The sequence below is a fragment of the Bos grunniens genome, chromosome 10 (assembly GCF_055505025.1).
Source record: "Bos grunniens cultivar Pamir isolate PY7600 chromosome 10, Bosgru_T2T1.0, whole genome shotgun sequence".
In the NCBI taxonomy this organism is placed as follows: Eukaryota; Metazoa; Chordata; class Mammalia; order Artiodactyla; family Bovidae; genus Bos; species Bos grunniens.
In genome coordinates, this window is record NC_141174.1 from 78,116,078 (window position 1) to 78,129,537 (window position 13,460).

General features: G+C 38.2%; 1 gene segment (V, D, J or C); it reads left to right on the forward strand.

Annotated features, from left to right (window-relative positions):
* Positions 1-7,347: 7,347 nt before the first annotated feature.
* Positions 7,348-8,502, forward strand: LOC147365040 (T cell receptor delta variable 1-like). The segment is given in 2 exon segments: positions 7,348-7,639; positions 7,856-8,502. Coding segments are annotated over 2 exon segments (510 nt in total).
* Positions 8,503-13,460: the final 4,958 nt, after the last annotated feature.

Below are 13,460 nucleotides of genomic sequence, written 5' to 3' on the forward strand. Positions count from 1 at the left end.
AATGTCCTGGAGCTCTTTCTACAGTTGAAACAAAGTGGAGTGGCCCACTACGTTCTTTCTGATGCTTATTTAGTACTTTGAAACATTTTATCATTAAATTAATTAATAATTAATTAATTTTTAACTCATTAATGAATAATTGTTTCTTTTTCTTTGTTATCATAAAGAATGTTGTCTTACACATCTTTGTAGAATCACTTTGGCATGTACATGAAAAATTTAATTAGATATATGAATTAGATACTAGAAAATTTGATTAGGTGTTCAATAAAGGGCACATTTAAAATTTTTGGAGAAGTGGCATCTTGCCCTCTATATGCTGTAAACAGTCATACTTCAACAGAGTGAGAAGACATATCTTGCATCCTCCACAAATAGGAAATTACCTGTATTTTTTATTTTAACAATCCAAATGTACTTTATCTATACACAATGTGCACATATGCTAAGTCGTTTCAGTCATGTCTGACTCTCTGTGACCCTCTGGACTGTATCCTGACTGTCTCATCTGTCCATGGATTCTAGGCAAGAATACTGGAGTGGATTGCCTTGCCCTACTCCAGGGGATCTTCCCAATCCTGGCATTGAACCTGTGTCTTTATATCTCTTGCACTGGCAGGCAGGTTCTTTACCACTAGTGCCACCTGGGAAGCCCCAATATAAGAAGAGGCTTTTTATTAATCAAATTGGTTCACTACCTTAGGATTGACAAGCACTGTGCTTCCTTGGGCACACTGCTGAACCATCATATGCATTGTTTACATTTACATCAACTTATAGTTGTGATAACACACTGACTGTGAGTATCAACTGATGTCTAAATGAACATTTTTTTGTTATTCTTTTTTGCAAAGTTAGGAGAATTCCTTGCATCTTTCCAGGGGACTCTACCTAGCTACATGCAATCATAATCTTTCAAACTATCTGGTGTCCACCACCTTATGACAAACACAATAATTAAAAATATTTGATGTATGGCAAAACCAATACAATATTGTAAAGTAAATAATAATAATAATAATAAAATTAAAAATAAATAAATTTTCAAAGAAAAAATAAAACAAGCATAAATTTATGCCATTTATCACAATCTATGAAGAATGTCAGAGATAAAGAGAAGTGTGTATTGGAATGAGCTGAAGTTCACAGGAAGAGCCTAACAAAATAGTTGGGGACCAATTTCACATTTAATAATGATAGGAATGGGGAATAAAAAAAGGAAGGAAGGAAAAGAGAAAGGGTGGGAAGAAGGAAAGAAAAAAGGTAAATAGGAAGGAAAAATTTAATGAGTCCATGAATGAATAAGGATTTTGGAATACATTCTTATCTTCATTATGAGATCCCATGTGATGTCCTTTGACTCTTTCTTCTATTTTTATAGAAGATCTAACTCATGCCCTCTATATTTTATTGCATCCCTAGCAATTGTCAGTAAAATGTTCAGCCAAGAATATTTCTTTATTCAATAAATGTTTATTAAGCAGCTACTATTCATCAGGTACTATGTTAATTACTGAGAACACTTCAGTAAATAAAACAGACAGAAAGATATGTTTTAGGAAAAGCAAAGTGCGGAAATAAGCAAGTGAGCTCTAAAGCTGGGAAGAGGAGGAAATGAGGGGAAAGGTGACTGAAACTGTCCTGAAGGAATAGGCTGATCTTTGGAAAGTGCTAGAGCACCTCTCACTGTACTTTCCGAGACTTGAGTACAAGTATCTGTTACCTCAGATTTCACTCACAAAATCAAAACAATTTCCAAAGTATGATAAACATAGCCATTTACATTTCCATACACATCCTACACACCAGGACAAATTTCTCAGTCTTTTTGAATATCTAAGAATACGATGTGAACGACGCCACATTGAGGTTTAATGTTTCACAAACTCCATCTGTTAGGCACATCTGAGAGACTGATTCTAAGTTAGAAGAATATCTAATTCATTCTATCAGAATTGCATGAAATGTGCAACATACTAAGTGATTTCAAATTGACTTGGCCCCAAAGTAGATAAGATGTAAGAGGGTTATAAGAAACAAGTAACAAGTGTATACACTCATGGCACATGGAGAAGACAATTTCCTGAACACAAAGAAAAGAAAACTGCTGAAAATAATCCATTGGGATAGCCAAAATTTACTGATTTATGACATCTTCTTACAGACTTGAGCACCAGTTGATCTGGTTGTGGCCACATTCCTCTGTATTAGGACCTTTGAAGGCACATTTGTGTCTACCTCTGATTGACTCCTTGCAGAGAGGAATGATTCACCAAGGAGTCTGATCTGTTTAATTTTCTACATTGACCTGACTACCTCTTACCATCCCACACTTCTTTCTACTTTGCCCTCTAAATCCTCACTCTATTGAAAATAAACATTCAGTAGCCCCTGTAAAAGTTCCTTCCACATATCCTAACTGAAACCTGACCGTTTGTAATAGAGCTCTTTCACTTGTGGTTACTTCTGGTCCTCCCTCATCTAAAACACTTCAAATTTAGAGATGAAAACAGCATTCTTGTCAATACCACACCCCCCAAAAAACAGACTCTTGTCTTTGACCTTTTGGGGCTTTGCCTTTTACCCCTACTTTTCCTTATTCCTTTTATCACTCTCATCTTTATAAACATCACTCTTCTGTGGGAACCATGTTTTACTGTTTTCTCAGAAATGTCTCCTGGAATTGAATCTTACTCATTCCCTCTTCCTTGCTTGCTCTCCCCTGCCTTTAAGTTAGATGTTCTGGTTGACAGGTCAGCATTGCAAGATGCTGTTCTGCATGACAAAAAAAAAACCCCTTTCTTCAAAGACCTTTCTTTAGGACTCTCATGTGATTTCCTGCAGACCTCCAGGAGGTAGCTTCCTTAACCCCAGAGTGCTGGTCTCTGTCTTGCTTTACTGCTCTTAGTTAAAAATTACATGACAAGTTACCAATAAACATGCGCTCAGCGTTTTCTCAGAGAGTTGCTCTTCCACGAACTCTCCCTGCACTGTCGCTTACAATCCTGTGTGTTTGTGAGAATTATTCAGTGTGACACCGCCACACTCTTCCTTATATATTGAAGATGTAAACACATAAGATTCTACTGTAACCTAAAATACTCCTTGACTTAAATTCAGAGAGGACAATTCAGAGAGAAACCTGAACTCATCAACTCTGAAGTCTATCAGTTAGGATCCCTCTCAGTCACAAACTCCCATGGACACACTCCAGAAAGATGTGATGATATTTCTCCAGTTAGATGCTGCTCCACCTCTGAAATCTTATATCCTGTCTAAATCTTGCATCCTCAGATTCTTACACTCATATACTTCTGCTGCATTCGTTCTTTGACTCTTTATGATTATTTAGTCCCCAGATCTCTCTATTGTTATCTTATTTCTCAGAAGTTTCCAGTCCAGGCTCAATGCACGATACTGGATGCTTGGGGCTAGTGCACTGGGACGACCCAGAGGGATGGTATGGGGAGGGAGGAGGGTTCAGGATGGGGAACACATGTATACCTGTGGCGGATTCATTTTGATATTTGGCAAAACTAATACAATTATGTAAAGTTTAAAAATACAATAAAATTAAAAAAAAATAAAAAAAAGAAGTTTCCAATCTTTTATTTCTCTTTCTACAATATCTAAACTTCACAGCCCTCCTTCAATCAGTCTTTAGTCACTAACTTCATTGTTTTGAGTTAATTCTATGTCATGTCAATGATATTAATTCTTAAACATGGATTAATATCTGCCTTATTATGTACCTCATTGGGGTAATGATTCAAAACACTATATTACACACATACCATGGAATACTGTTCAGTCATTATAAAGATCAAATTACAAAAAAAAAAATCTACTTTCTTATATACTTTGATAAAGCAGAGTTCAAGAAAATCACACAGATGGGCAGACTGGTGTCACTGAAATTGTTATCACCTCCAACACTAACTAGACCCACAGTACTTCCAAGAAAGTATTCTTTTTCTCTGTAATCATTTCTAATTGTCAATTCCTACAGTGACCTTTTTCAAAACTTCTCACACTCATCACATTTCTTAACCCAGGATCTCTTCTATTAATTATCTTGAAAGGTACTTAATTTCTATCTACAAGAAGTAAAAAATTCATTAAAATTGATAGATGTGTCAACTTTCTGCCTTCATACCCTGAAATAATACTGAAATCCAAACCAATTCTTTCCTTCTTCATTCCAATAAAATTGGAAATTACTGTTTCTCAGCTCAGCCTCTCCTCCAGCCACAGTCACACTGTGATGCCGTTACCAGGTATTTGCCCTGTTTAGTATTTCTTACCTACACTAGTACAGCTTTAACCACAAACACTTTTTGGCCCAACGAATTTGGGATTTGGTCTTTTCCCTTCTGAATATCTCCTATATTTCCCTCTGCACTAGAACCTCTGACTTGTAGCTAGGAGAGTATCTAGATAAGACTACAGATTTAAAGTAAATATTTAAACACAATATGCTGGACACCAAATTGATAAAAAGTGAAAGGATCTAAAAGGAGAGAAAATGACTCCAATAAAGATGTTATCCAGTTTAGTTGGGTGTCTCAAGAATATTCAAATCTGCCTTACCATAATTGCAAATACAAGTAACTCACAACTGCAATTACTCACGTTTGCAAATTGCAAATACTCACATCTCATCCTATGACTGGGGCAAAGCAAACAGAAAATATCTGTTCAGTGTTCATATATGAATTGATCACTTGAAACAAATTTATCTTCTTTCAGTTCTGGATGCAAGAAGTCTAAAATCAGTTTCACTGGCTACAGTCAAGTTCTTGGCAGGGTTGATTCTTTCCCTTCACTGCACATTACCTAGTTTTAATTTATTTATTTTGTAAGTGGAAGTTTCTACCTCTTAATCCCCTTCACCTATTTCACCCCTACACCCACCCCTTTCCCCTTAGTAACCAGTAATTTGTTCCCTATATGTCTGAGTCTGTTTCTGTTTTGTTATATTTGTTAATTTGTTTTGCTTTTAGATTTCATATAAAAGTGAAAGCACACAGTGTTTGTCTTTCTCTATCTGACATTTCGCTAAGTGCGATATCTTCCAGGTCTATCATGCTGTCCCAGCTGGCAAAATTTTATTCTTTTTTATGGCTAGTAATATTCTATTGTACACACACACACACACACTGACACATATATATCTTCTAGATCCATTCTTATGAGTGAAAACTGAGGTTGTTTCTATATATCTTCACTATTGGAAATAATGTTGCAGTGAACATTTGGGTGCATACATATTTTTGAATTAGTGTTTTTGTTTTATTCTGATAGATACCCAGGAATGGAATTACTGAATCGTATAATGCAAGTGCATGCTAAGTCATTGCAGTCATGTTTGACACTTTGCAACCTCATGGAAACATAGATCGCCAGGCTCCTCTGTCTCTGGAAATTTTCCCAGCACGAATACTGGAGTGGGCTGCCATTTCCTACTCCAGGGGATCTTCCTGACCCAGGGATCAAAATTGTGTCTGCTGCATTGAAGGTGGATTCTTTATTGCTGAGCCACCTGGGAAGCCCCGAATCATATAGTAGTTATATTTATTATATATAAACTACTACTATTATATATATATAACTACTAGTTATATTTTTATTGGTTTGGGGAATCTTTTGAATAGAGGCTACACCAGCTTACTTTCCCAGCAAGAATACACAAGTTTTCCCTTTTCTCCACATCCTTGACAATACTCAATTATTTTTCATTTTTGTCATGATAGTATTCATGACAAAGTAGGAGTGAGGTGATATCTCATTGTGGTTTTGATTTGCATTTACCTGATGATTAGAGATACTGAACATCTTTTCATGTGTCTGTTTGCCATCTGTATGTTCTTTGGAAAAATGCCTAATCATGTTCTCTGCCTGTGGTTTTGATATTGTGTACAAAAATTTTTTTGTATATTCTGGACATTAACCCCTTGTTGACCAATAACTTCCAAATATCTTCTCCCATTTGATAGGTTGCCTTTTTTTGGTATTAATGGTTTTTTTCACTGTGCAAAATATTTTAATTTAATTAGGCCCTATTTTCTGTGTAGTTTCTTTTTTGTCCTTGCCTGAGGAAATACAGACAAAAATATAGCAAAGATGAATCTCATAAAGCATATTGCCTATACTTTCTTTAAGGATTTATGAGTTCAGGTCTTATATTTAAGTCTCTAATCCATTTTGAGTTTATTTTAGTATATGCTGTGAGAAAATATTCTAATTCTTTAACATGTAGCTGTATAGTTGTCTAACACCACTTATAGAAGAAGCAGTCTTTCCCCCAATTGCTTATTCTTGCCTGCTTTGTTATAGATTAATTTACCATGTATACAAGGGTTAAAATCTGGACTCCCTATTCTGTTCCATTGACTGAATCTCTGTTTTTTGGCCAGCAATGTGTATTTTATTTTTTTATGCAAATTAAAATTTATTATAAGATTTTACTGATTATTTTATAACACCTTTGAAGCATATTTTGATGTCAGAGACTGTGATACCTTCAACTTTGTTCTTTTTTTTCAAAATTGCTTTGACTATTTGTGGCCTTTTGTGGTTCTATACAAATTTTAGGATTACTTGCTGTAGTTGTGTGAAAAATGCCATGACTATTTTGAGAGGGGTTGCATTAAATCTATAGATTGTTCTGGTTCAGAAGACATTTTAACATTGTTTATTCTTAAAACCCATGAACATGAACTATTTTTATATTTACTTGTATTATCTTCAATTTTCTTCATCAATATCTTATAGCTTTCAGAGTGACATCAATGCAATTTATAGGGCACATGATTTAATAAGTACAATTCTCCTCGTAGAGGCAACAAGACTGAATATCCTGATCCTCCTCAAAGTCTAATAAGATTCAATGTCGAATTTCAAAAGAACAATATTTTATTCCTATTTCAGTTTCATAAAAACACATACAAATGAATAGATTCTGAAAGTCAGAAGAACTGATGTTTCTTCATTTCATGTTAAAGTAATTTTATTTACTAAAAAATCTAAATAGAGCCCTAAAACCCAGTTAAGGAAAAAAAAAAGATAAGTTAATTATTTTGGATAAGATAGCTTTTCACCAAGAGAGATGAAAATCTGTGCATTTTTTAAAAAGTCATTGTTTCTGAATGGAGGAAAGGTAAGTATAGGTTAAATGAATGACCAGTAAGTTACAAAAAGAGTTCATAGTCTATACTAAATTCTATCTTAAATGAACTGGTAAAATTATTTTACTGAATGATTATCAATTTTTTTCAACTTGTTTAAAATTCAGTTCCCCTCAGCTCATACCTTTAATACTAATTTTCTTTCCATACTCCTTTTCAGGATCTGCCTAACTCAATTACCAGGAAGAGACAAGTAGACAAAATAAAGTTTGTGGTGAGCCAGACTTTTTCCCCATATGTGCACAGACCACGTGGGCTATGAACATGAAAAACCCCACTTCCTGTTGTGGGGAGTCACACAGGTACTGGGTAGTATGTATATGTGCTGCCAGGTACTCAAAGACACTGAACTCTCAGCTTGAGGCAGAAACTAAGCACATTTGTGCAGGGAAATCCACGCCTCATGCCGCTCTCCAGCCTGCTGTGGGTGCTCCTGGCCTTCACCTTCTCTGGTAGGGATGCTTCCAAACATGGGTTCATGTGTTCAGGGTGAAAGAACTGCACCCAGGCGTGTGGTGCTTCACAGGCACTTGGGGAGGAAAGGAGGGTTGGGGAAAAGCATACTTATTATGATTTCAATTTGGGTTTTCTTTGGGTCCCAAATTAGTCTAATTCTTACATTATTTTGTTCATTACTTCAGCTGTGTTTCCTGTTTTTTTCCCCACAGGATCTGGTGTGGCACAGAATGTTATTCAAGACCAGCCAAACACATCCAGTCAACTGGGACAGTCAGTCACCCTGAACTGTCGGTATGCAACAGCCTGGAGCTATTACTACATGTTTTGGTACAAGCTGCTTCCCAATGGAGAGATGATTTACCTTATTAGTCAGTATTCTTCTGGCCAGAATGCAAGGAATGGCCGCTACTCTGTAAATTTTCAGAAAGCTCGTAAATCCATCAGCCTCACCATTTCAGACTTACAACTGGAAGATTCTGCAGAGTATTTCTGTGCTCTCTGGGAGCTCACAGTGCTTGAAGTAATGGGAATAGCTAAACAAAAACCCCAGAGTTTAACAAAAGAGAGCTTCCCTGCTGCAGAACTCCAGCTGAAATATGCACCTGCAGATTCCAGACCAGAAATGGTAGTTGTGTGGTTGCTTAATCTGTGGTCTGGAAGTTCCTTTTAAGTCACTTAGGAACAGATGTCCAAACTAACTTTCCAGTAATATGTTCTCAGTCTTGATTTTTTAAAGTTTATATCAATCATACAGAACATGTGCAAAGTTGTCTAAATTTGAAAACTTGCTCTATAATAATTTAATGTGGCAACTGCACCTAAAAAAATCTCACATTATAAATCTGGGTTTAAATTTCAGAAATTGTCATGAATATAATTTCTTTAATTTTTTTTTCTTCTTAGGTTTTGTGTCCATTAGGCTTACAATCAGAAAAGTAGAACCACAGTGATACAGAATAAGAGACTCATTTTAAGGAACAGAACTTTCAGGCAATTGCTAGAGTTGGTGGAGGAGTTTATACAAAGCTGTTATCTTTGCATCTTGTGCTGAGCCTGAATTTACTTTAAATCAACTAGAGTGTCATTTGGAAAGGAAAGTTGGATATGGATAAAAGCACGGAAAAATGCATTTAAGGACATACTAGAACCCATAAGGATGACTGGAACCCACAAAAACACACTAAAAACTTGTCTGTCTCTCACCTCCTTCAATCTCACGGTAGTGGATGACCTTCAGGAGAAGTGGATATTTATCATCATGCTACATGCACATTTGGCCCAAGACAGAGAGATGATGATGAGGAGATCTGGTTGGAGGTTAAGGGGTTGTAAGTCAACAATAAGATGAGCTAGCAGATCAGCAGCAACACATGTGAGTTGCACAGTGACTGGAGCCCTGCACCAACCAGCAGGGCAAAAAAAAATGTGGCTACTTGATGACAACTACCTTCTAAAGGTTGCACAATCCTTTTTATGGCCAACCCTAGCCCAGAACAATATAGAGAAACAAATTCTGAGTCACAGATTTCCAGCTAGTAGAGACACTACAAAGCTATTCCAGTACCTTCTATGTCAACTGGTCATCCATCTATACCTCTTTTAACAACACACTTTCAAATAAAGAAAACAGCAAAACTATGCTCCTTGTTCAGTTCAGTTTAGTTCAGTCGCTCAGTCATGTCCGACTCCTTGCAACCCCATGAATAGCAGCATGCCAGGCCTCCCTGTCCATCACCAACTCCCAGAGTTCACTCAAACTCACGTCCATCGAATTGGTGATGCCATCTCATCCTCTGTCGTCCCCTTCTCCTCCTGCCCCCAATCCCTCCCAGCATCAGAGTCTTTTCCAGTGAGTCGACTCTTCTCATGAGGTGGCCAAAGTACTGGAGTTTCAGCTTGAGCATCATTCCTTTCAAAGAACACCCAGGACTGATCTCCTTTAGAATGGACTGGTTGGATCTCCTTCTTGTTAATATGATGCAATTATTCCCCATTCGACCATAATCAATGTAACCTTCGCCTGAAAAGAGTATACCAGGTTTGTGCATGCGTACTAAGTTGCTTCAGCCACATCTGACTCTTCATGACCCTATGTACTGTAGCCCACCAGGCTCCTCTGTCCATGGGATTCTCCAGGCAAGAATACTGGAGTGGGTTGCCACACCCTCTTCAAGGGATATCAAGTTCACTTATCCATTTTTGAGTGTTGTTTTTTCCTTTTATACCTCACCCACACTGTCCCATTGAACCCTGCATCTTAACTATTGAAATGCAATTAGATTCAATGTTAACTTGTATTTTGCACTTCATATGTTTCCATAGGCAGGCAATTCGGGGAGAGATTTTAAAATGGTTACTCTATGCATAAATATTTTCATATCAAACTGAAAAAGAGATTGTCATAACTACTGTCAACTTTAAAAATATTCACAACCCTGAGAGTTACATTTTATCTGGTGGGAATTTTTAGGACTTCAAGCCTGGGAGATAGCATCTCAAGTAAACCTGAAAGAACTGCTCCAAGGAGGTGAGCAGAGGAGCCAGGTTGTATAGAAGTTTTGCAACAAAGTGCAGGTAGTCGGAACATCAAGAGATTATTGTTAATTAAAGAAAAACGGATATCTCAAGTTAAGGATGGACTTCCCTGGTGGCTCAGACTGTCAAGAATCCGCTTACAATGCAGGAGACCTGGGTTTGATCCCTGGGTTGGGAAGATCCCCTGGAGGAGGGCACGGCAATCCACTCCAGTATTCTTGCCTGGAGAATCCCCATGGACAGAGGAGCCTGGCAGTCTACAGCCCATGGGGTTGCAAAGAGTCGGACATGACTGAGCGACTAAGCACAAGTTAAGGAGTCTAGCACACTTCTATGCATGGGGAGATATAAGAGTCTGGGCTCACTGAAGTCACTCTTTTACTATTCACCTCAGCTATCTTGGGGCCAGTATCTGTGTTTCTTACATCCTGAGCTCCTTTAGTCTCATGGTAGGGAGTGACTGCAGTTCTAATGGTTGTTAGATCACAGATATTCTTCTCCTTCCTGAGTGCCCTTAGGCTCAGGAGTTCACATTGGGCTGCAGGTGCTGATGACTGTGACATCCTTGTTTACTGATATGGCAGGAAATACTCCATTTCTGAGTATTACAGTTTTTGTTACTGCAAATGACCACGTGATTGTTGGTAGTATTTATAACTACCTTTTCCATTACCCATTCCATAACATTTTTGCTCATAACAAGCACCTTCACTCACTGCCACCTTGACTTCCTATAAAACAAGCTCCTTACACAGGAGCAATGCTATGTGGAAAGTCATCAAGGTGAATAAGACATTCTGCAAGCCCACCACTGTGGTTTTGACAGAAGTTCAAAGGGTATTGAAGGCAAATCCTAGGGTCTATTTAAGTGGAAATAATCTTGCCAATAAATAGGGGAAATTGATATACTGTATTCTGGGAAATATCATTAAGAATGATGCTTGATTTCATATCAGATGCAATAGAAGTCACCAAGGGAAAGCATTTTTAAAGTGTTAAAAGGAAGCAAACAAGTAATACTTTCAAACTAGCTTCTTATGAACATGAAAATGAATCCTTTATCTAAATCTTTCTATTTTTTTCTCTGAGAATCAGGCTGTAACACACAGCATGAATGAAGAATGAAAGCTAAAGCTCTGCCAGCTGGTGTCCTGCTCAAATATCTTATGATGCTTACACTGGCCTCTCTGCTCCTCTCCAGTGATCATGGGTTAAACTGCGAGGAAGCCTGTTGCAGTGAAAAGGAAAAAAGAGAAATGAGGTTTTTTTCTTTCCCTTTCCTTGAACCAAAGAAGATAAAAAGTACAGTGAGCAGGCCTGAACATTCCTGAAGTGAAGTGAAAGTTGCTCACTCATGTCTGACTCTTTGCAATCCCATGGACTATATATATAGAATATATATATTCTTCAGGGCAGAATACTGGAATGGGTAGCCTGTCCCTTCTCCAGCAGATCTTCCCAACCCAGGAGGTGAACCGGGGTCTCCTGCATTGCAGATGGATTCTTTACCAACTGAGCTACCAGGGAAGCCCTGATAGAGATTCCCTGAAGTCTCAATAGGGAAAGGTGTGAACATTCCTAGTTGTTTTTGTTTTGTTTTGTTTTGCCTTAACTGCTCCTAACTCTGCATATCTGTAAGTTTGCTTTACTGCTCCCTAACTCTGCAGGAGCTGCAGTTCACATTGTTTCCTTTGTCTCTATGCTAAATATATCTCCTATCTAGTGTTTTACCTTACAACACCCTTCCCTTTGTAGTTACATATCAGAAAGAAGGCCCCAGAGCCACCTGACTGCCAGAGTCAATTGCTGGGTTACAGATGCCAGGCTATGACTATCTTTGAAACAATGCAAGAGGAAGAAATCAAGATCCTATTATCACCTTGATTCCTGACTGTGAGCCCTTGCCTGTGGCTCAGATGGTAAAGAATCCACAGGTTTGATCCTTGGGTCAGGAAGATCCCCTGGAGAAGGGAATGACAACCTACTCCAGCATTCTTAAAGCCACCTTTCTACTTCCTCCAAATTCTGTCTCTGTCCTTTTTATTTGGCTTCAGTGGGCAGAGAAAGCCAAGAATTTGGCCAGCAAAAGTGTAATCACAGTAGGAGCTGTCACTGCTGAACCATTCAGTAAACTTCCCTATGCAGAAACGGGGAGAAAGAGGTTTAAACAAAACTGGCTGGTTTTTTTTCTTCTTGCCTACCAGATGTGAAAGTGATTGACTTCAAATGACAAATACAGCACATGGCCTGATTATGGCTGGAGAGTAAGAGGATAACTTGAAAAGAAAGCTTGGAATTGTTGCACAAGTTGGGAGTTTCTTCTCTGGCAAGTAAAATTGTATGTACTGCTCTCTCTTTTCTTGTACTATAGAAATATCTAGCAAAGTGGGAGCAAGAGTCAATAATTGGAAAAAATAAACAATTGCAGAAAACACTGGTATACTCATTCCAGTTTATATTATGGCACCCAATCTCTCAAAATAACACCCTAATGAATTAATTTCACATTAGTAGTAATAAGAACATGATAGACCATGGATACTTACGATAAGACATGAAATCTGCCAGGTAACCTACTACATATACGTCAGAAAGGGCTCCCCTGGTGGCTGAGCTGGTAAAGAACCCGTCTGGCAATGCAGGAGCCACAAAAGATGCCACTTTGATCCTTGGGTATGGAAGATCCCCTGGAGTTCAGTTCAGTTCAGTTCAGTTCAGTTCAGTCGCTGAGTCATGTCTGACTCTTTGTGATCCCATGAACCACAACATGCCAGGCCACCCTGTCCATCACCAACTCCCAGAGTCCACCCAAACTCATGTCCATCGAGTTGGTGATGCCATCCAACCATCTCATCATCTGTCAGTCACTTCTCCTCCTGCCCTCAATCTTTCCCAGCATCAGGGTCTTTTCAAATGAGTCAGCTCTTCTCATCAGGTGCCCAAAGTATTGGAGTTTCAGCTTCAACATCAGTCCTTCCAATGAACACCTAGGACTGGTTTCCTTTAGGATGGACTGGCTGGATCTTCCTTGCAGTCCAAGGGACACTCAAGAGTCTTCTCCAACACCACAGTTCAAAAGCATCAATTCTTCGGCACTCAGCTTTCTTTATAGTCCAACACTCACATCCATACATGACCACTGGAAAAACCATAGCCTTGACTAGACAGATGTTTGTTGGCAAAGTAATGTCTCTGCTTTTGAATATGCTATCTAGGTTGGTCATAACTTTCCTTCCAAGGAGTAAGCATCTTTTAATTTCATGGCTGCAGTCACCATCT